At 40.0% G+C, this 24,576-nt stretch overlaps 1 protein-coding gene across 6 annotated transcripts in view; it reads left to right on the top strand.

Moving 5' to 3' along the window:
- gab1 (GRB2-associated binding protein 1) overlaps positions 1-24,576 on the top strand; it is a 217,860-nt gene that overhangs the window by 157,529 nt on the left and 35,755 nt on the right. For all 6 annotated transcript variants that reach the window (XM_020524930.2, XM_020524944.2, XM_020524965.2 and 3 more), the window contains one exon: positions 13,530-13,743. In XM_020524930.2, the coding sequence (XP_020380519.1) occupies positions 13,530-13,743 (214 nt within the window). The remainder of the gene's footprint in view (positions 1-13,529; positions 13,744-24,576) is intronic.

Below are 24,576 nucleotides of genomic sequence, written 5' to 3'. Positions count from 1 at the left end.
TGTAAAATTTCAGCAGCATTTAATCATTTAGATTCTAACATTTGACTATTTGAGTGACCCTAAAGTCAGCCCACTGGACCCAATTGATTTTTTGCTGGAGCCTCGATACGAAAGGATAATAAACTTTAGCAAGTTCCCAATGTACTGATGAGTGCTGACAATGCCTCTCAAGATAGTCTGAAGCAATATTTCCTCTAAGCTGTGTAGCCCACAATGAGTTGAAAGTTCCCACCTGGATCACCCCTCAAGGTTACTGCATATGTACGACCATGCAAAATCTAACATTTGCAAGTTCCGGGCACTTGCAAGAATCAGTTGTGCACAACAACAAAGAAGTGAAGGGTACACTTAGTTCAAAGACATTACTAAGTTCCCTTGTCAGGGCCTTCCAAGTGCTACATTGTCTTGATGTTCAGAACTACACATGACTCATAGGGCCGTGATATATGGATTTTAATGTTTGTTCAGAGTGTGTCATGGAAAGGGTGTGGATATTTGTCCTGAAAGATTGATTGATTTATTTTTTTTTATTTGGATGATTCCCCACAGCAAGTAAACTTCAGTTGTGTATTTATTTTAGGTAGTCTAAATTTCTTCCGATCACAGCTCAAAATCTTTTTTTTTGAGAAATCCACTCCCAAAGCACCTGTGATGACTGATGTGGTGGCAAAATCCTGTATTTTCCTTTGCCCCTTTTTAGATCAAAGTGGACTGGGGAGTATTTTGAAAGAGGATCATTGTTTCATGATTTTGACGTTGTTTGGTTCCAAGAAATTCCCATGTAATTGGAGGTTACCATAGGGATGAACTCTTAAGTAGAAGAGGGTAAACGGAGATTATTGTAGTTGTTGTTTTTATTTTCAGTCTGTCCTTTGTTGCAGGCAGTTCAGAAATCTAGGAATTCAGGTGAGGGAAAGCAAGCAAAGTTCTCTCTGTATGGAACAATATTTTTGTTTGGCAGTATTTGAACTGTTCCTGATTGAAGCAGGTCTCTGAGAATAGTGCAGAAATTGTTACTGCGTGTCATACATTTGAAAGGAGCAGAGAGCTGAGGACAAGAAGTGCAAAGGATTGTGGTTTGGACACGATACAAGATTGTCAGAGTTTACCAGTTTAGGTTTGGAATGGGGATTCTGTGTCGTCAGGACTGTTGTGACCCAAATGAGAGGATTTGCTCATCTGCACCTTTTGTTAGTGATTACACTGGGAATTTGACTGAAATATGGTTGCTGGAGAATACAGATCAAGGGCCAACAAGATAAAGTAGGAAGGGAGAGATCCCACATAACGGAGGCTGCACTGCTGACACTGGTAGAGTGCTCATATGGCACATTTATTTGGAAATAGTACTTGTAACTCGGTGAGGTGTACTTTGTTGAATCAACAATTTAAAATTAAATTTATCTCTTTGCTTGCAGTTTCCTTTTGTTTCTAACAAAAAATGCTTGAGTTGTTGCCTTTGGTTGGTTTCTTATGGTAAAAGTTTCCACAGAGTGAAACCTTGGCCAATGTTTTTTATCCAGTGCCACTTTGGGGATTCTTTTCAAAGGTGTTGATCTCTAGGAGATCATAACACACCCTTCACTCTGCTGCAACCAGACTTCAAGCTAGCCTCAAAAAAGCTATGGCAAGAGCAACGTTTCAATTGCGGTCAGTAAACACCTACTATGGAAATTGGTGTGGACAGAGATGAGCAAGATTTTTGGTGGTGGTTGAGGCGATGAAGATTCTGGGTAAGGCAGTTTATGTAGGGTGGAGCTCTGCATCTTTTGAGAAACAGTCTGGAAGTAACAAATTTTAAGAATGGATTTCAATGATAATTCACATATCAGTGACAGAATAGCTTTGGACAGTCTTACTGCAGAAATAGTATAGGATCAATCAAATGGGAAGACAGATTATATAGTATTGGATTGATGTGAAGTTAACTTAGAGGAAGGGAATTGATTCAGGTTACACTGTTATTATTTCCTGAAATTCTGAGGCAGAAATAATGATTTATGTCATTCTCCTAATGGAGGCTGGTGGTTAGATTCAAAGTATCTCACTCGGCAATGAAATTCCAAACTAGCAACATATAGAAAGCTGACCCCAATTTTGAAATATACGACTGCGATTTGTAATTTGGGACATTGAAGGGATCAAGTCATCCAGATGTGTATTTATATCTGAAGATCTTGTATGTCTCTTGCTGTATTTCACAATATATAAGCCCTTGACATGTTCTGACTATTTGTTTATACCTATGTTGTGAATAACAGTTTAAAGTCATCATAGATTCTGATTTGTGTAAAGCATGGGTAAATGCTGTTGTCACTGCTTCTATCTGAAGTTCTGAGAGTCATGTTGTTTAGAGCACAGGTAGAGGTCCTTCAGCTCATCGTGTCTGCACTGGTCATCAAGCATCTATTTAATCTAAGCCCATTTTCTAGGACTTGGCCTGCAGCCTTGTATGCTATGGCATTTCAAGTCTTCATCCAAATAATTTTCAAAAGTTTTGAGTCCCACCTCCACCATCCTTTTTTAGAGAGGGAGTTCCAGACACCCACAACTCTTTGAAAAGATTTTTCCTCCACTACCTTCTGAAAGTCCTACTCCTTATCTTAACTCTGTGCCCCTCTACTAAGAGGGTTATTGACCTTTCTACAAAGAGGAAATGTTTCTCTTTATCTACCTTGTCAGCAAGAACTTTCAAAATTTCAATTGGATTCCCCCTTCAGCCTTCTCTGCTGTGAGGGAAAGCAAAACCCAGCCTATCTAGTTTTTCTCTAGAGCTGAATTGCCCCCAGCCTGGGCAACAACCTGGTGAATCTCATCTGCAGTCTCCCAAGTGCAATCATGTCCTTCCTATTGTGTGGCAACCAGAACTCCAGCTGTGGCCTAACTAACATTATGTCCAGCTCTAGAACCCTAGATTAACATTCTGGGGATATGGGTTTGAATCCCACCAATAACAGATAGTCTAATTTGTTGTTTTTGTCATAAAACCCCATCAGGTTCACTAGTGTCCTTTTTATGGAAGCCATCCTTACCTAGTCAGGGTTACATTGCTGTATGGTCTACAGTCACATGTGGTAGACACTTAGCTGCCCTAGGATGGCCAATAAATGCTGCCCAGGCCAGCGATGTCCATATCTCATGGATGATTTTTTTTCAAAAAGTGTTTAGCAGTCAGTGTTACAGGATTTTAAGGCAGCAAGTAGGCTGCTACTGTAGTATAGTCAAGACAGTGATGTCCAAAGCCTCAATAAATATTCTTCAGAAGACACAAGTCTAGCTTGGTTTTACTCCACTCCCCATTCTGGAGAATATCACAGCCTTGGAGGTGCCTGGAGGAGGACTGCCATGTTCATCAGTTCTTGAGCTGTAGTATTTAATTATCAGTACACATTTGGGATGCTAGGGATTTTTGAACTGTGCAATGTAGACTGAGAAGGGGATACCTTTGGATGTGATTTGTATGAAGTGTTAAAATTTATGAAGGCAAAAAATATCTGGCAAGCCCAAATTTGCTACAGACCCTTAAAAAGGGAGCTGGATGGATTCCTGAGAGTAGAAATGAATCTTTAAGATAGGTCTAGTATGGTTGTTTGCATCTGGGGACTAGGGAGAAATCTCCCGGAAACAAAACTAGATGCACTTTTTTCCCAGAAATTTGAAATGTGAACATAAAATTTTGGAAGTGCTCAACAGGTCAGGCAGTCTTTGTGGAGCGAGTGAAACAGATTAAGTATTTCATGTCAATGTCCTTTTGTTAAAATTTTCTCAAGAAACTAATGTCATTTTTTTTAAATGTACTGACCGTATTCATTTCCCTGTTTTTGTTTTGTTTTCTTTTTGCTTGCCTCAAGGGATTTCCTGTCAGATAGTCGATAAGACATCTGGGTGGCAACATTTCTGGATGGGACTTGCTGAATGAATCAGTAGGCCTGATCACTTTTGTAGATGAACAGGAGGATAGATCATTTCAGGATTTGAACAGCTAGGGGAAACAGTTTGTCAGGATAGCACACCATGCTAGTAGCTTTGTTTCTCTTGAAGAATTTGGACACTATTGAGTTGTCTGATTTAGAATATTTGACTAGATCTTTTGCCACCTATATACACCCTCAATACTAGTTAAATATTACATCCATCCATAAGGGAGTGGTACTGTTAGGTTAGTTCTTATCAAGTCCTGCCAAATTTAAACAGGAAATCCCAACCTTCAATAAAATATTGGAAATAGAAGCATTGGTTGTAAAACTTCAACTGGGTCCTCCAAGACCTAAAGAGGCCATTCAGTTCAGTCATGACCACTTTGCTCCAGTTCTTGTTACAATCTCAGTCCCAACAGACAAAGCTGAATTCCAGAGGTGAGGTTAGAGTCCTTGACGGAAAAGTGGTATTTGACCAAGGAGAGCAGTTAAAGTTGAGAACCGTGGGAGAAAATTGTCCACTGATTAGAGTCCAAGGAAGATGGGTTGTAGTTAGTGGCATTCAGTATTCTCTGTCTAATTCCTCTGTATATTGTCCTAGGTCCAGCCATTCTTATGTCCTTCAATAACCTTTATCTGTCATAAAGTCAGAAGCAGAAGTTTCACTGATGATTGGAACTGAAAACAGTGCATTCACAACTCCTACAGTAATGAAACAGTCCACATACAGCAACACTTAGACAACATTTCAGGCTTTGACCAATAATTGACAAAGGCCATCTCCAACCAGTCATTCCCAGCAAGTGATTCACTCCTCTTCAGTCTGAATTTGGAATAAACCAGCATTTCTGGTGAAGCCCCCATGGTCACCTTGGAGTCTCTTTGGTGCCCAAAGAAATCATTGAAAATTATCCTCCCTCTTTAACAAAGAGGGGTGTTTACCAATAAGGTTGAAATGGTAAATGAGTGGCTGACTATCTGGTAGCAATAAAACACTGTCCCTTCATCAGTCATAGATTCATAGTGTCATAGAGTACAGAAACGGACCCTTCGGTCCAACCAATCCATGCCAAACATACTCCCAAACTAAATTAGTCCCACCAGCCTGTACCTGGCCCATATCCCTCCAAACCTTTCCTGTTCATGTACTTATCCAAGTGCCTTTTAAACATTGTAATTGTACCCATATCTACCACTTCCTCAGGAAGTTCATTCCACATTTGAACCACTCTCTTCACTTTCACCCTTCATTTCTTTTTTTTTAAATCTCTCTCCTCTGACCTTAAATATGTGCCCCCTAGTCTTGAAAACCTCCTCATCATAGGCAAAAGACACCTACCATTAACCCAATCTATATCCCTTGTTGTTTTATAAACCTCTATAAGGTCACCTTAAATCGCTCCAGTGGAAAAAAAGTCCCAGCCTATCCAGCCTTTTTTATAACTCAAACCTTCCCTACCCGGCAACATCCTAGTAAATCTCTTTTGAACCCTCTCCACTTTAATAATATCCTTCCTATAATTGGGCGACCAGAACTAGACACAGTATTCCAGAAGAGACCTAGGCAATGTCCTTAACAACCTTCCCAACTCCTGTACTCAAAGGACTGAGCAATGAAGGCAGGCATGCTAAATGCCTTTTTAACCACCCTGTCTACATGTGACCCAAACTTCAAAGAATTATGTACCTGAACCCCTAGGTCCTTCTGTTCTACAATACTACCCAAGGCCCTACCATTAATTGTACAAGTCCTAGCCCTGCTGGTTGTACCAAAATACAATACCTTGTATTTATCCAGATTGGACTCCATCTGCCAATTTTCCGCCCGTTGGCCCATTTGATCAAGGTCCCTTTGTAATTTTAGGTAACCACCATCTTCACTGTCGGTATGCCACCAATTTTGGTGTGGTCTGCAAATTTACTTACCATGCCTTTTATATTAATGATTTGAATGAGAATAAAAATGACAAGTAATAGGAACACTTCAGTATTAAAAAGGATGGGTACAAAACAGAACACTTAGGAGATGAAATAACTACACAGAGGCCCAAGTCACCCCTTATTTACATGTGCACAGTACATCGGCTTTCAGCAGCCAGCTCAGAGCCAGCCTCTAGAGTGAGGAGACTCTCTGAATCTCCTGTTTATATCTGTCAGCCAGGGCTCCCTGATTTGGGTTGTTAACCCGGGCTAATCAAGAATCTTAGTCAATGGACCTTGCCCTCCTTCCAATCACTACAGGAAACATTGTGAGGAGATGGAGGTAAGAAGGAGTGGGAAGACTGAGGATGTTGAGAGTTGAGGGGAGAGAGGAAGGGAGGATATGTAACCACGTGCCAGATTGGAAAGATATTAGTGTGTGTGATTACAGGTACAGGGAGAGTGACTAGCAGAGTGAAAGAAAGAAAACTTAATTATACTTGAATGTGCAAAATAACCTTTAGAAATCAAGAACAACAATATGGTTAAAATATCAGATACGATTGAACTCTGAATGGAAATGCATTTAAAGTTTGGTGATTTTAGAGTCAGAGGGACAGAAGAGGCGGCAATGTAGTCATATGTCAAGGACAAATAGAACATGAAATAAATCGATACCTGTGGGAGGAAGTAAGGTGCATTTGAAAAAAACACACACTTTGGATAGAGAACAAGGCCAACACAAGAAGGATGATTGCTTTGTGAAGAGAGAATTTCTGAGAAATGGGAAAGCAGTTTGAATCAGAAACTTCAATTGTCCAAATTACATTGGATTTGTCGATTGTTTGACATTAGTGTTGCTAAATTAATGCATTCCTGTTTCATGATTCAAGTGTGTAAGAGAAGCCATGAGAGCCAGTGTTCATCTTAGTCTCATACTCTTAAATAGGGCAGGAAATTTTAAGTAAAGCACCTTCTTTCTGACTCTCCTCCAGATGGCCAATTCTGCCCTGTGTAGGTGCAGATGGACCCTCACAGGCTCCAATCTTGAAAGATGTTGACCAAGAGCATTTTAGCAGTGAGAGCCTGGATATGTGCAGCTTGCTGAAGCTACTGGCGCTGTACCCTTAGAGTGCTGTGAAAATGGAGACAATTTGTAGTTGCACAGAGGTACACAAGTGGATAGGTTGTAGAGTGTTTGATTGATAAAAGAAAAATACTGCAGACGCTGAAAATCTGAAACAAACACGGTGCTGGAGAAATTCAGCAGGTCTGGCAGCATCTGTGGAAAGAGAAAGAGTTAATGTTCAGAGTTTGATATAACTCTGAAGAAGAGTCCAGCATCTTCTGTGTATATTAGAATGGTAAGTTTTTCCTGTTATTTTTAAGCCATGTAACTATATTATTTCTTTCCATCATTTTCCCCTGATATCCGCCTTTGGTTGCTAGGCGATTGGACAAACAAGGCAAGTGGAAACGCGATGAACCGTAGGAGCCTGGGAAGCACTGACGATCAGAGGGACCTTGGTGTGCATGCACACTGGTCCATTAAGGTATCAGGACAGGTGGATAAAGTGGTTAAGAAGGCATACGGGATGCCTGTCTATTTTAGCCGAGTCATGAAGTTTAAGAGCACGGAAGTCGTGCTAGCCTTGCTTAAAAGTTGGTTAGGCTACAGCTAGAATGTTTTATGTACAGTTCTGAAATCTGCATTTTAAGAGGGATGTGATAGCATTGGAGAGGAGCAGAGGTGATTTACCAGGATGGTGCCTGGGCTGGAGAGTTTCAGCGGTGAAGAGAGATTGTACAGAATGGGGTTGCTTTCCTTAAAGCAGAGGGGGTTGAGAGGGGATATGATTGAGGTGCATAAAATTGAGGGGCTTAGATAGGTCAGACAGGAAGAAACTTTTTTCCCCTGATGAAGGGATCAGTGACCAGGAGGTGTAGATTTAAGGTTCGGAGCAGAAAGTTTAGAGGAGATGGGAGGAAATTTTTTTTTTCCACCCAGAAGATTATGTGAAATTCTCTGCCAGTAAAAGTGATAGAGGCAGAAACCCTCATCGCATTCAAGAAGTATTTAGAGAATGTTGTTACCTACCTCTGGAACAGGTGGGACCTGAGCCCAGGCCTCCTGGCTCAAAAGTAGGGGCACTTCACTGTGCCACACCCTTTGGTCCTAGACTCTTCCAACAGGGGAAATATCCTCTCAGCATTTACCCATAACCCCTTAAGAATTCTGTATGTATCAATGAGATCACCTCTCATTCTTCTAAACTCCAGTGAGTAGAGTCCCGACCTCTCTAGCTTTTGCTCATAAGATTAACCTTCCATACCAGAGCTATCCTAGTGAACCTTCTCTGAACTGTCTCCAATTAAAATGATATCTTTCCTTAAGGGGACCAAAAATGCTGACCGTACTCCAGCACCTTGTAAGTTGCAGTAAGACTTCCCTACTCTTGTACTCCAACTCCTCAAAATAAAGGCCAAAATTCCATTAGGCTTCCTGACTGCCTGGTGCACCTGTGTGCTAACTTTGTGTTTTATGTAAAAGTACCCCAAGACCCTTTGCAGCTTTCTGCAGTTTTTCTCCATTTAAATAAATAATTTGTTCTCCATTCCAAAATGAACAGCTTTGCATTTTTTCACATTATACTCCATTTACCAACACTTTTTTTTTTCCCACTGACTTAATCTATCGCTATTTCTCCGTAAATTGTTTGTATCCCACTTGCAACCTGCCTTTCCACCTATTTTTTTGTGGAGGAAAAGGATCTAAGGCTCACTGTTAGGAGTATCACTATTTCTAAATTATGTTGATTTTGTGAATCCAAGATATCAATGAATATTTGCTAAATTTGCAGAATTTTAAATTTGGAGAAAGCTGTGGAATCCCTGGAAGATAGCCTTGAAATTACAAAATGAGTCAAACTGGAATGTTTATGGCAGACAGTGGCAGATGAAATCCAAAAATGCCAGATGTAGAGTATTGAAAATGGCAAGCACATGTGGTAAAAATATTCTACAAATTTCATGGAAATAAATAAGCCTGAAGCTGTAGGGACCTGATGACTTGGGTCTTCAAAGATGCGTTGGCTCAGCTGGATGTCTTGAGCAATGCACAGAACCAATGAACCAGCCAGAAGAATGTTAGCAATAGAGTACGAGTTTAAGGAATCTCTGGTCAAGCTACGTCTCGAGTGCTATATCAGGTTCTAGTCACTAAGGAAAATAGGATACCTTCAAGTGCTGGAGGAAGTGCAGGAAAAGGCTAATGAGGTTAATTCAGAGTGTCCTAGTTCCATGGAAAAGTTAAGACTTGGACTTGTGATTTTTTTTGGAAAAAGGGATGTGTGGCAGGAAATCCTAGTAAGTTAACATTACAATTGGCATCATCTCCAATTCAATTTTAAATCAACCAGTGGGTAGTACAAGGAAGCAGATGGTGATGTAGTGGCATTATAAATGGATTAGTAATCCATAGGCCCAGGGTTTTAGTCTAGGGACATAGGTTCAAGTCCCACCATGAAATTTTTATAAGTAAGTATGGAATTGAAAGCTAGTTTCAGTAATAGTGACTATGACAACTAACATTGATAATTGTTTTCTTTTAAAAGCCCATCTGATTATCTTCCCTAAAAGGCATTGGTGAATCTGCCATCCTTACCAAAACTGGCCTGAATGTTATTTCAGACCCACAGCAATCTGGTTGACTTTTTAACGGCCCTGTGGAATAGCCTAGCTGGCCGCTTGGTTCAGAAACTAGGATGGGTAACAAATTCTGGCCTTGCCAGTGATGCCCACACAGCCTGAAAAAATAAAGGAAAAATGTGACTTGGGATCAAATGAACAGAAGGTTCAATGTTAGGGTCAATAAGGATAATTTATACCTCACTTGAGGGGTACTCAATGCTTGGAATGGACTTCTATTAAGATTGAGGGTACAGAACCCATAGAATCATCAAAGAAATAATCGTTGCTTTAGCACGGAGGGTGGAAATAACTTCATTGCTAAAGGGTTGGAGTTGGATAATAGGAAATCCTTGTTACGAATGTACAAGATGTTGGTTCCTTACCTGGGGTACAGTGTACAGTTTTGGTTTACATTCCCTCTAGTTTTTCCTGCCATTGTGCAGGCTCCTGAGGTTCTTGCATGGCTGTTCCTCCCAGAAGTGGAAGTCAGTGCCTCTGCCAACCTATTGATGTGTGTGAATCCTCCAAGCAACTGTACACTTTCAAGGGAACACTGATTTTGGTTCTTCTGTTCAAGAAAGGAAATACTGCTTTCAAAATTCAAGAGATTCACTAGGCTGATCCCTGGGTTGAAGGGGTTGACTTGTCAAGATCAGCTAAACAGGTCAAACCTGTAGTCATTAGAGCTTAGACAAATGAGTGGTGGTGATGATGAAACATTAAAGATTCTGTGAGGGCTTGACACAGTAGATGAAGAAAAGATGTTTTCACTAGTGGGGAAATCTTGAACTAGGGGACATAATGGGGACACTCATTTAAAACTGAGATGTGAAGAAATTTCTTGTCCTGCAGGGTTGGTGAATGTCTGGAATTCTGTACTCCAGAGAGTTGTGAAGGCTCCATCGCTGGAGATGAGTTAAGAGCTGTGAGGAACTGGCACAAAACATCATTCAGACCTGAGACAGATCACTCATGATCTTGTAGAATGAAGGGCAAGGTTTTGAGGGCCTGTATGGCCTACTATGGACTATTTCTTATGTTCTAACACTTGAGGACTCTCAACTGCATCTTAGAGTCATAATCATTGCAGCATAGAAAAAGACCCTTCATCCTACCATGTCTATACCAAGTAACAAATACCAAGCTATACTAGGAGATAGTAGGAACTGCCGATGCTGGAGTCTGCGATAACAAGGTGTAGAGCTGGATGAACACAGCAGGCCAGGCAGCATCAGAGGAGCAAGAAAGTTGATGTTTCGGGTCTGGACCCTTCTTCTGAACCCTGCTGTATTCCTCCAGCTCTACACCTTGTCATCCCAAGCTATACTAATTCCATTTACCTGCGCTTGGCCCATAGCCTACAATGTCCTGACATTTTAAGTGTTCATCCAAGTGCTTCTTAACTGTTGCAAGAGTATCTGCCTCCACCACCCTCTCAAGCAGCATGTTTCTAATTTCTACCACCCTCTGAGTGAAAATAGTTTTCTTCCAATCCCCTCCTAAACCACTTACTCCCCACCTTAAACTTGTACCCTCTTGTTTTGTACATGTCTGCCATGGGGAAAAGATTGTCATTGTCTACCCATTCTACCCATTCTGTACCTCTCATAGAGTCACACTGAGCAGAAAATATCCTTCAGCCTTTTGAGTCTGCACTAACATATCCACCACTAAAGGCACGCTAATCTGAATCTCCTGCACTTGTCATGCTCTCGCTGAGACCTTTCATCCCAAGCAACTTGGTGAATATCCTCTGCACCCCTGTGCAACCAGAGCTGCACACAATATTCCATCTGTGGCCCAACCAATGCTCTATAAAGTTGCAATAAGACTTTCCTGCTCTTTTATATTCTACACCCCAGCTAATGAAGGCAAGTATCCCATATGCCTTCTTCACCATCCTATCAACTTGTGCTGACACCTTTAGGGATCTATGGGCTTGTTCACCAAGTGTGTTTGTTCCTCCGTACTCCCCAGGGACCTACAATTCATTGTGTATATCCTTCCCATGCTGGAACACTCAAAATGCATCATCTAATCCTTATCAGGATTAAATTACAACTGCCATCGTTCTGTTCCATTTACCAACGGATCAATATCAGACTGTAGCCTGAAACCATCCTTCTCACTATCAATAACATCTTCCATTATCCTTTCTGTACTGGGTACTCTCCCCTTTTTACACACACAAACATGGGTATAAACGCTTATAATTGGTCATGTTTTATTATTTACTAACCCTCCAAAAGATAATAGAAGTCCTTTTTCTTTCTTAAGACAACCTTGTAATTGGCTCCTTTAATTTTGCACTCATGAACTACATTTTAGTGGTAATGTAATAATGCTGTGTGATGAAAGGAATGTAAAATCTTAGTGACTAATCAAAGGGGAGGATGGAGGAGCTGATTCCCACACCCTACCCCCATATCTGGTCATTACAGGAGTCCTAACAATCTGAGAAACAAACACTTCGCAGTTTTCAAATCAAAAATACCTTCAAGAAAAACATCCAGTGGAGATATGGCCTGTCCAATTTTAATTTCCCTGTGGTACAGCTGAGTCATGAATAATAGTTTACTATTGGACAAGTGCTTAGTTGATGAGTAGAATTTTTGAATTAACAGGCAACCTAACTCATGGGTAAAGACCCCTTGACATCTCACTGAAGCCTAACTTGTTAGTGATATACATAGTCCAAAAATTTATGTTCTGTCATTAGCATGAACTTCATCCTGTAATAGACCTGCTAATTCCATGAGAAGCTGAAATATAGTGGAGCCTCCAAAAACTAAAAGCGGCCCCTGAAAATCAAAAGGTAGCCCTCAAATTGTTTCAAACTCTGCTTCATGACTCTGTGACTAAACACAAGGAACATACAATTTGGTGATGTACTAAAATGTAACAACCATCTAATTAAAATGTCATCAAAAAGAGATCCAGTTTTTAAGCCATTAACTCATTTCCTGGGTTTTTGGCTTAATCAGATTCTGCCAGTTTACAAAGATGCTGTTTATTTATCATATCATTATTCATTTGTTTGTTTCATTTTATGTTGAGAGAATTCCATACCTTGAATGCAGATGAACAGAGAGGGCAATTGAATTCGATGAGAAGTTTTCAGGTATTGAGTGTAATATTTTGTCTGGGGTTGTAATTGGATTTTGTCTACTTGAGGTAATGTCACAATACATAATTTTCTTATTTAAAGTGACAAGAATTAAATTATTACTTTTTCAATATTAGTCAGCTTACCAATAACTTTTATCTCTGCAAGAATGGTGTTCCTTTTAGTTCAGATGTGGTTTTGCATCGTATAGAAATTTGTGCTTGAGGTATTCAATGGGCAGTTTAGGGTTGCAATACACTGAGAGATTGAGAGACCAAACAGTTTACTGCATCAGCTGTGTTAACATTCAAAGTATTGCTTTCCAAACAGATCTTCCAGAAGTGCTGAGTGACAAAGCAATTTCACTGCTTCATCTACTTTTAACTTTTAAAGTATTATCTTGCCTTCCACAAGGGGCCTCCCAAAAATGGTGATTTAGTCCAGTATCTGATTCCAGTTTGCAAGAAGACAGTTCAGGGGACTTGCTGGGTTCCTACATTTCTCCACCAGACAATCTGCTTGTCAAAGCACTTGGGGGCGGAAGTATTTGACACATGAGACAAAAGTTTCCTCTGGAGTCTTTGACCTATTTGAACTCCAGGGAGAATGTGTGAACTTTTCAGTGAAATAAGTAAGAAGGTTCTGTAGTCTAACCATTGCATTGAAGTATGTGCCATATAATTAATATTTCTGGTGCATCTGGTTTAATTTTCACAGAATACAATCTGGTGGAACTTTCAGAATATAATGGTTGCTGAACATATTGCCAGAATGAATTTTAATTTTTAAATAAATTGTAGAATGATAAATTATTTTAATTTCAAATGTTGTTTTAATATTTCTTTTTATCTCAATATATTTATTGAAAAGCTACTCTTTGTGTCTGATTATTATAGATGCTGTTAAATCGACCAATCCCTCCGGCAATGTCAGTACTGAGGTACCTCTTTCTGTACAGCCTTCTGAACGGCCAGCAGTTTCCATAGGCTCTCTACCTCCCCCCTATCAACCGATCAGTGTGCGACATCTGGAATCATTATCTAGTCAGGAAGATCCACAGGATTATCTATGGTTAGCCAATTGTGAAAGCAAAAAACCTGAACCTGCCAGGTAAGATGAGTGCATGGGAAGAATTTCAGCATTATTTATGAACGCCATCATGCTTCTTAAGACAGACAGTTCTTAATTTGTTTCACCAAACTGCTATTCATTTGAAATAGATATGCAAGTTTCACTTTTTTGTCTGTGGTTATTGACTGTTTTAACTTCTAAAAGGAGGTTCAGTGTTGAATTTTCAGCTGACCTGGACATTAAGGGCTGGTTGAGCTATTCTGAGTGCAAGATCGCATTTTGAACACAATATAATGATGTTTGTTTGTTTGTTCCATGCTTGATCCATGCAGCTTTTCAGAAATATTGAATATTAGTGTCTACAGATACAGAAAGAAATTATAGACTTTCATGGTTGGTGTACTGCTGTTGTTTAATTTAAGCAAACTTATGAGATAGTGACCATTTTGACAGAGTTGAACATATGGGAATGGTGATTACATAGTCACTAGATGAGGAAATGAGGAGGTGAAATTATCTTTGGTCTGCTTCTGCTCAGCTTTTGGATCTTTGAATTTATTACTCTCATTCGATTACTTTGCAAAAATTTCTCACTATGTTGATTACCTGATTTTCTTAATTCAATCTTTAATCCCTTATTTCTCATCAAACTTTAAATGTGTGTACTTTTTTAAATGATTATTATCACAATCTAACTATTTACTGGAGTCATTGTCATGGAAACTGAAGCTTTTTAAAAGTACTTTGCTCTTAATCTACCTGTCCAGCAATACAAAACAAAACAATTTTTTTCATCAAACCTATCAGTCAAAGATACCGGATATCTCCAGATATAAAAGAAAACAAAGAACTGTGATGTTGCAAATCTGAAGCAAGAACAGAAAATGCTGGAGAAATCAGCAGATTTATCAGCATGTGTAGAGAAAACAGTTAAAACTTTGAGACCACTGACCCTCCTTCAGAACCGAAAGCAGCCGGAAAAGGGTGATATTTATGCTGATGATGGGGTCTGGAGTGGGAAGGAGTGAGTAGAGTACATGGAGATGGTGCTAGGAGAGAAATAGAAGTAAGTGTTGAGTCCTGAAGGCTGTAAGGAGGGGAGACTAAATACAGTCTAGGTGACTGCTTTGTGGAGCGCCTACGTTCAGTCGTGAAAACGACCCCTGAGTTTCCAATTGCCTACCACGTTAACACACCTCTCTGTGCCTGTGGCAATATTTTCAGTCTCGGGCCTGCCGCAGTGCTCCATTTGAGGCTCAATGCAAGCTGGAGGAACAACACCTCATCTTCCACTCGGGTATCTCACAGCCTTCAGGGTTTAACATCGAGTTTAAAATACAGATGGTCGAATTTAAAATACGATGGAGCTTGAGAAGGTTAAATCCAGTATCTATGTCCTGTGCTTAAACAAAGGAGACTATGAAGGAATGAGGAAGGAATTAGCTCTGGTAGAAAGGGAGCAAAAACTTTATGGTGAGTCAATTGAGGAACAGTGGAGGACTTTCAAAACAATTTTTCAGTGCTCAGCAGAAGTATATTCCAGTGATAAGGAAGAACTGTAGGAAAAGAGAGCCAGCCATGGATGTCTAAGGAAATAAAGTATCAGATTGGAAAAAAAACACATACAAAAAAGCAAAGAGTAGTGGGAAACTAGTAAACTGGGAAATCTTTAAAGGCCAACAGAAAGCCACAAAAAAAGTTATAAAGAAAAGTAAGATAGATTATGAGAGTAAACTAGCTCAAAATATAAAAACAGGCAGCAAAAGTTTCTATAAATATGTAAATCATAAAAGCGTGGCGAAGGTAAACCTTGGTCCTTTAGAGGATGAGAAGGCCAATTTAATAACTGGGAATGAGGAAATAGCCGAGGCATTAAACAGTTATTTCGTGTCAGTCTTCACAGTGGAAGACACAAATAACATGCCGAAAACTAATGGCAAGAAGGTTATAGCAGGTGAGGACCTAGAAACTATCATTATCGCTAAGGAAGCAGTGTTGGGCAAGCTAATGGGGCCAAAGGTAGACAAGTCTCCTGGCCCTGATGAAATACATCCCAGGGTACTAAAAGAGGTGATGGGGGAAAATAGTAAATGCACTAGTAATTATTTACCAAAATTCACTGGACTCTGGGGTGGTTCCCGCAGATTGGAAAACAGCCAATGTGACGCCACTGTTTAAAAAAGGAAGTAGACAAAAAGCAGGTAACTATAGGCCAGTTAGCTTAACTTCGGTAGTGGGGAAAATGCTTGAATCTATCATTAAGGAAGAAATAGCAAGACATCTGGATATAAATTGTCCCATTGGGAACACCCAGCATGTGTTCCTGAAGGGTAGGTCATGTTTAACTAATTTGGTGGAATTATTTGAGGACATTACTTGCATGGTGGACAATGGGGAACCTGTGGATGTGGTGTATCTGGATTTCTAGAATGCATTTGACAAGGTGCCACACCAAAGGCTGCTACATAAGATAAAGTTGCACGGTATTACAGGTAATGTATTGGTATGGATAGAGGATTGGTTGACCAGGCGGTCAGTGGCTAGTGGTGTGCCTCAGGGATCAGTGTTGGGACCTCAATTGTTTACAATTTACATAGATGATTTGGAGTTGGGGACGAAGTGTGGTGTGTCAAAATTTGCAGATGACACTAAGGTGAGTGGTAGAGCAAAATGTGCAGAAGACATTGAAAGTCTGCAGAGGGATATAGATAGTCTAAGTGAGTGGGCAAAGGTCTGGCAGATGGAGTACAATGTTGATAAGTGTGAGGTCATCCATTTTGGTAGGAATAACAGCAAAATGGACTATGTTTTAAATAGTAAAAAATTGCAGCACGCTGCTGTGCAGAGGGACTTGGGTGTCCTTGTGCATGAATCGCTGAAGGTGGGGTTGCAGGTGCAGCAGGTGATTAAAAAGGCAAATGGAATTTTGTCTGCCATTGCTCGAGGGATGGAGTTTAAAAACAGGGAGGCTATGCTGCAGCTGTATAGGGTCCTGGTGAGGCCACACCTGGAGTACTGTGTGCAGTTTTGGTCTTCTTACTTGAGAAGGGATATACTAGCACTGGAGGGGGTGCAGAGGAGATTCACTCGGTTGATTCCAGAGTTGAGAGGGTTGGATTATGAGGAGAGACTGAGTAGACTGGGATTATATTCATTGGAATTCAGAAGAATGAGGGGAGATCTTATAGAAACGTAAGATTATAAAGGGAATAGATAGGGTGGAGGCAGGGAGGTTGTTTCCGCCAGCAGGTGAAACTAGGACGAGAGGGCATCACTTCAAAATAAAGGGAAGCAGATGCAGGACTGAGGTCAGGAGGAACTTCTTCACCCAAAGCGTTGTGAATCTTGTGGAATTCCCTGCCCAGTGAAGTGATTGAAGCTACCTCGCTGAATGTGTTTAAGGCAAGGCTGGATAAATTTTTCAACAGTAAAGGAATTAAAGGTTATGGTGAGTGGGCGGGTAAGTGGAGCTGAGTCTCAAAAAGATCAGCCATGATCTTCTTAAATGGCGGGGCAGGCTCGAGGGGCCAGATGGCCGCCTACTGCTCCTAGTTCTTGTGTTCTTATGAGTTTAACAATTTCAGAACGCGAACACCTTCCTCTATGCTCGGTACCCTCCCCACATTCCTAGGTACTGTTCTATATTGGTTCCTCTAGCACAGCCGACGCATTTTCAACCACTTACACTTCTGGTTAGCACCCTACTACCAGCATTTATCTCTATCAGCTTATCATCAGCAATCTCTTAGCTCCTTCAATTTCTCCCTCAGCAGCATCTCCATGTTCTCTAATCATTTCTCTCCAACTCCTTGTTATCAGCATAAATACCACCCTTTCCCATCTACCTTCAGTTCTACTGAGGGGTCATTGCACTCAAATTGTTGACTGTTTTTCTCCTCAGATCATGCCAGACCGGCTGAATTTCATCACACTTTGTTTTTGCCTGCAGATATAAACTTGCTTGCAACAATACTCGTGTGTTTTGGTGGAATCCAAATCCATGTAGGAATGAAAAGAGTTATCACAGCCAGATTTGTAAATGTCAGTAAACAAAACAGATTAGATATCAGGCATGCAGCCGGTTACCCAGATCCCTTCCAAAGCTACAATAATTATCACCTACAAAACAAAACTCTTTAGAGCACTAAATCCGTTTTTTATTTTGCCTACTTTGAAGTGGAAGGTTACCTTATTCTTCATCTGAAATGTTCAGTACAGTTCTGGTGGATTACTCCAAGTGTTTCTGCTTCATTTAGGATAATATACTAAAGACGGTTGAATTTTGGATAAGCTGCTGTTTCCAGATTTTATCTCCTTGCACTTCCTTCCTGCCGCTGTTACTTCCCAAGGAGGCTGCGTCATTTTTATTTAGATCGTGTCAGGTGGAGTGATCTTGGGTTAACACTTCCCAGGATTCAAAGTCGGCCTTAAAACCCATGTGTTCTTGTAGCTCCTTTGGCTGCTGTGACAGTGCACTCCATATTCTAACTTTCTAGAGAAGGTTTAGTTTAATAAGCAAGTGTCAGGCATCATATGACCAGCCCAACTCGGTTTGAGCGTGTCTCAATGTGGTGTGGATGCTTGGTGTGCCAGCTCAGATGAGCACCCACCATATGATCTTCAGTTTCCATAAGCAGCTCAAGTGTGAAAGGCCAAGTTTCTTGGCATGCTGCTAGTACACAGTCTAAGATTTGCATGCATAGAGCAGAGTGGGCAGCGCTATTGTTCTAGAGACTGTTTGTTAGACAGACTTAATCCTCTTTTCCTGACTGATGTTCTAAATCTGATGAAGGCTATACTTGTTTTGGTAATTTTTTTTTGCACGTATCTCTTCTTCAATATGGACAGCTTAAAAGACAGATGCTACCAAGATATATGATGTTATCAACCTGCTTAAAAGTTTCCTGAGGAAGGATCCCGACCCAAAACGTCAACTTTCCTGCTTCTCTACTGCCTGACCTGCTGTGTTCATCCAGCTCCACGCTGTATTGACTCTGACTCCAGCATCTGCAGTTCTTGCTATCTCATGTTTGGTTGTGCACTGAAGTCTTGGGGTCAAGATAGGATTTCCTAGAGCAAACTGGTACATTACAATAAATCCTGACTTAATGTTGTAGTGGTGTTTCTGAAAATCGTGGTTTTTAAGTAAAACAACTTTGAAAGAGTCACATTTTCCCATTAAAACCAATGTATAAGACATGGTTAGGTTCTGTAGGAGCAATCCCAACAGAAAACAATTGAAGCACCATATCCTATATTTTGAAATACTTTGCAAAATTCCTGTATTTGTAAATTAAATAGCTTTCAAAATAAAGTATATTTAAAGTTTTAAAAGAAATATGATTTATTTACAGTACTTCCTGCTAACTGCTGTCTGTCTGGTTCGCAGCCTCTCCCGTTCCCTCTACTGCTTACCATTTGATTTGTAGCCTCTGCCATTCCTTTAATTCTCCCTCTCTCCAAACCTGCACATCCCCATCTCCTGAACATGCATTCCCATTCCCATTCCCTGCAGTCCTGATCAGGATCCATATCCGAAACCAGAGATCTGGGTTGAGAAAGTTTAAGGCCCTGAGGGTACAAAATTGCTGCATTGGTTATGTTTTATAATTGATTTTTATTTGAATTCTCCCACTGGCCACTTGCCTTTTCTGAAACCAGGCTGTGAGCAGTGAGAGCAGGAAATGTTGCTTTAAATATTATTGTTAAACATTGTTGTTCTGCTGGATCAGACTAGTGAGCACACAAACCTGTGTTCCAAGTCAGTCTGAAGTCATTGGCCTTCCTGACCCCGCCACCTATTGTGTGCACTACATGAGTCTTCCCACATGAAGATTAAGTGAACGAGAGAGAGCGGTATATTCCTTCACAACCATTATATTTTCATATGACCTTGTGATCATCTATGATCAGTATCTACATTGAGGATGATGCTGTTGAGCAGCAACTACGATATGGAGCCTGTTGAGTAAATGCTTCCTATTGGAAACCACAGTCAGCAATGCAGCTCCTTTGGTCTACCACTACTCATCCCCAGAAATACTTGTTTGCAGCAGGGAAATTAATCTTCATCTGGAATGGGAATGCGTAGCAGATGGAAGCAATGAGCCAGTGAATCGTGAGTTGAATGCTTGGTGAGACAATGAGTGAGAGTAGCAGAGGCTGGAAGTTGGAACGTTGAGATAGTAGAGGTCACTCCATAATGGTGCCAATCAAATCACAAGACCCTATATCAGACAAGCAGGAAATAACTTTAAAATGAATCTCTCTGTGCTAAACAAGAATATTGACTGAACAATATTAAAGCAAAATAATGTTAAATGGAGACTTACTTAATGATGGTTAGCACTGCTGTCTCACAGCACCAAGGACTTGGGTTCAATTTCAGCCTCAGGTAACAACCAAAGTTATCACAAGCATTGGACAACAAGTCTATACAACATTACAAGCCCAGCTCTGAATCAGCTGCTAAATATGGCAAACAAAAAATATTGTGATGTATGTCCTGTGAGATTTTGGTTTTTGCTTGGAGTTGTCTCCAATGCAGCAGCCACCTGACCATGCGACATCTGCTTTGGAAGCTGGGATTGTGATTGTGGAAGGCATTAAGAATCATTACTGAGAAATATGATGGAGATTGGTGCTAGCACACAGCCCTGTTAAACTCCATTGGTAACTGGAAATGGATCCACAGACTCACTATCTTCAGGCACACATGTGAGAATGCAGTCAAGGCACTGTTGAATTATTGTGATGAATAAAGTATTAATTAAAGAGTGTAAACTGTGGTAGATTTAGGGAAGTGGCAGTGGAGAAGACTGAGGGCTGCAGAAAAAACACTCCATCATTTGTCAAATATCAAAGTATGTTGTGGCCACATCCTACAGCTGAGTGCAGTAGCGTCTTGAAATAAATGCAGAAGAAGACTACTGTCACATGGGCAACAGTGAAGTAAATCGAACAGCAGAAGTCGCATGAAGCATGAACATAGTCAGGTACAGACTGAAAAGGAGATGGAAAGAATTAAGAGATGGGGAACCAGGAAATGAGAACAAAGATAGGTCCTCACAGCTGGACTCCCAGTGTAATATCATCCGAGGGAGAATAAAACAATTTGACACCCCTTCATTTGACATAGACTTGTAACTATCTGTAATTGTAATTGTAATTCTGTGTATCACAGTCATTTGTCATGTGATTGACTTTCTAACATTGTGTATAAAATAGAGGATTGCTTTGCAGTACAAGAACAACAGAAAACAAAATCTGGCAATTAACTTGCTGAAATTACACAGGGACCTCAGCAGAAAGTACCCACTTCTTTATCAAGGAGCGATAACTGACTAAATAATACAAGATATGATTAGAGGAGAACTCCATATGGTAGACCCACTTGATTACAGATAGGTAGAACATAAAGGTAAAAATGCCTTTTGTGGTTAACTAAAAATGTATACCACAGGATCAGATCTCATGAGTCAACTATCTTGAAGTTTATTTGCAATACTATTTGTGGTTATGATATCACAGACTTGTACATAAAGTCTATATTCTGTGCTTGGTGATCTTACTTAGCATTACATAGCTGACTAACTACTATTAAACTGTGACTGAAGGCAAGGCAGGTAGCTTTATAGTGAAATGTCACCTGTTGAGATGTTGTGTGATTGTCTAAAAGATACTGGCCTGTCCAGTCAGGAATCTATGCCATAATAAGACATGTACAAAATCGTTACAAGGCTTAGATGGGCCAAAGGTATCCTGTTACCTTTTGAAAGTAGGGAGAGAAATAACACAACCAGGTTGTTTTGGGAGAATTATGCAGTTAAAGAAAAGCTTGCATTTATATTGCTGCTTTCACAGTCTCGGACTGTCCCAAAGCATTTCAAAGGCAATAAATTATTTTTTGACAACACTTGTGTAAACAACGAAGTTATCACAAGATCCCACTAATAGCAATGAGATTAAATAACCAGTTTATCTTTTCTTTTGGTGGTTTTGCTACAGAAGTAAAAAGTAACAATGACTTCAAAACATCACCCTTGATCTTGTTCAGATAATGCTGTTATACTTCTGACAGACACGCAATCATCACTAAAAGGCGACACTTCCAAAAATGTAATGCTCCCTTATTCCTGCACTGAAGTGTTGGCTATGTTATGTACAGTGCTCAGATTCTGAACCAGGGCTAAAACCATGACCTCTGACTCAGAATGAGTGTATTACTGCTAAACAAACCTGCCAGGCCACAATAGGATTAATCTTTAATGAAGTAGCAGATAAAGCAGGGGACAAGCATTAATCCGCTCAGAAGAATGGCTGGTGAATGTATGGTAATTATTACCTTTGATGGAATGATGCCATGGGAAATTTGTACATAGTGATGAGGATCTTGAAGTTGGTTCAGACCAATGGGTAAGGGAAGAGTTGATGGAAGTGCATGAGCATTTGTATCTGCACTAAATTCCTCTGAGCTGTAATAATAGTTCTATTCTGAATGATTTGCAGTCTTCTTTGTTTAATGCTTTGTTTCAAAAGATGTTTTAGAAATGCATCCATATTGAATTCACTCAATGTTAACGTGAGATAAACATTTGATAAATGAATTTATTTTAAAAATACTAAAGCAACTGAAACATTACAGTATCAGAATACGTAACCTGAAAATTGATTATTTCTAGATTTTTCTCCAAATTTACCAGCATATTTCTATCATTTTTATCATGGTTTTTTATGCACTATCTGTTAACTAATTCTTCTTTCACACATCATTTGGCATAATCAACTCTTAGCACTTTTTTTTTTTCAAATTGAAATACAAAGGATTCCTCAGGAGCAAAGAATAACTTGGCAAGATGTCTGAAATCTCTTTTTTAAATTAATGTCTGTATTATTCCAGTATTTATCTAACAGCACCAAAGACTTTATAACTCCAAAAGAGAACATACATTAAGTTCACAATTAATATTGACTTAATGTTGATTTAAGTAGTTAGAGCAGTGTTTCCCGAACTTTTCCCATTGTGACCCCATAACAACAGCCTGTTAAGGTGGGAGCACAGTTGTTAATGACTTGGTCAGAGCTCCATGGCAGCCATGACTGCCTTAGAGCTGAGGACTCAAGAATTTTGGCTCGCAACCCGCTTGGAGTACTTTTGGAGTCCCAGATTTACAGCATATGTTTAACGTAAACATTTTCACTTAGTTTTCCATAGACTAGCTCTTTTGTGGCTTTCATGTGCACATGATCTTTCCCAGTATTTTGCCCTCATTCTTGGTCCTCATTCTCCTCCTCCCACCTTTACCGCTCAAGCTTCCCTTCTGTTCAGCCACTTATTCTCCTGGCTCCCAATCTGAACTCACATTGAAGTCCTAGGTGCCATCCAGTGGCAAATGCAGGTAACCTTGGGACATCAGCCATTATCAGCTGGGACCATTGTCTGCCAGTAGATGGAGTCTGATGTTTCTAAAAGTAATGTGACCTAAGCAAATGTATTCTTATGCAGGCTGCATTTGTGGCTAAGGCCGTTACTAGGTGGAGCATTACCTACATGTGCAAAATTGGACAGTGGATTCTGAACTTCTGGACTCTCTCAGGCTTCGGTGGGGTCTTTATAGAGACCACAAATCCAATTACTAACCTACAGGAGACAATAAATTTCAGAGACTTTGGTGTAAAATTAATGGATTGCTATAAAACATGAGGTCAGGTTTGCAGTCTAGCCTTTAACGCAGTAAATAAATAATGTGACATCAAAGGTGCAACTACGCATGCAACAAGATCATGGCAGCTATTGTTAATGTTACCATTTTACTGCATTGGAAACACAATCAGACTCTTTTTAAACACTTTGTTTATTTTATATTGTATTTCTTTGAAGACTTGTGATGTATTTCATTTTGTAAGTTATTTCTGCTAGGAATGTACAGTTCTACACACATACAGTGAAGTTTTTCTATTTGCAGAAGCATGTCTGAAGGAGCCTGAGTCTGGCTTTAACATTGATTCCTCCGGGAATCTACAATTCACTTAAAATCATATTTTTCAGGAAGTCAGCATTACTTTAGGTGCAGGCTCTCTTTACTTCCAGTTTAGTGAAAAAATAATAGTTGTTTTCTGCCAATATACAATGTTTCTATAAACCTATAATAAATGCAAGAATGTTCAGAACAATATCCTCTGTCTGCAGTTGCTTCTTACAAGCTACCATTCCTTGAATTTGATAATAGCAGCATTGGCTTTGAAGGTCTTGATCAAATTAGTTGTTAAATACTCTAAGTTTGACATCCTACCATCAATACCAAAGAAACATCTGATGTTTGCCTATAGAATTAGAATTAGGTTTGTTGTCAAATGTTCTCAAATAAGTACAGTGAAAAGTTTTCAAAATGATCACTTATAGAACCATCTTGGGTACAAAGGTACCAGGGCACAGAATCTTAGGAATAAATTAGAAAAATAAAGAAACAAAATGTTCAGCATTACAGTCCTTCAAGCAGAGTGTCAGGCCTCGCCTCCAGTCTGTGCTGAACTCAACCTGGGGCGGTCTGTTCTCGCCACCGCCTTGGGTTCGCTCACCTACCGATGACTCGACTCTACAGCTCTGGGCTCAAGTCTCCTCCACACTGATCTCCTCCCTGCTGCACAAACTCATTCCCACAGAAGGCAAGTAGATTAAAGTAAGAGAAAAAAAAAGTGAAAGAAGAAAATAAAGTAAAAGCAGACAGAGCAGATGAGCCTCGGGCAGGAACCTGCACACTTGCACTGCTACTCCGCAGCCTCACTCACATTCACAAGTAACACGGTTATACTTGACTGATGAAAACACATGATTTAGTTTAGCTCCATAGATTCTCTACAAAGTGGAAGCGG

This window comes from Rhincodon typus, chromosome 1 (assembly GCF_021869965.1).
Source record: "Rhincodon typus isolate 14 chromosome 1, sRhiTyp1.1, whole genome shotgun sequence".
Lineage (NCBI taxonomy): Eukaryota > Metazoa > Chordata > Chondrichthyes > Orectolobiformes > Rhincodontidae > Rhincodon > Rhincodon typus.
Note: the sequence above shows the minus strand (reverse complement) of the source record. Positions and strands in the feature narration are given on the sequence as shown.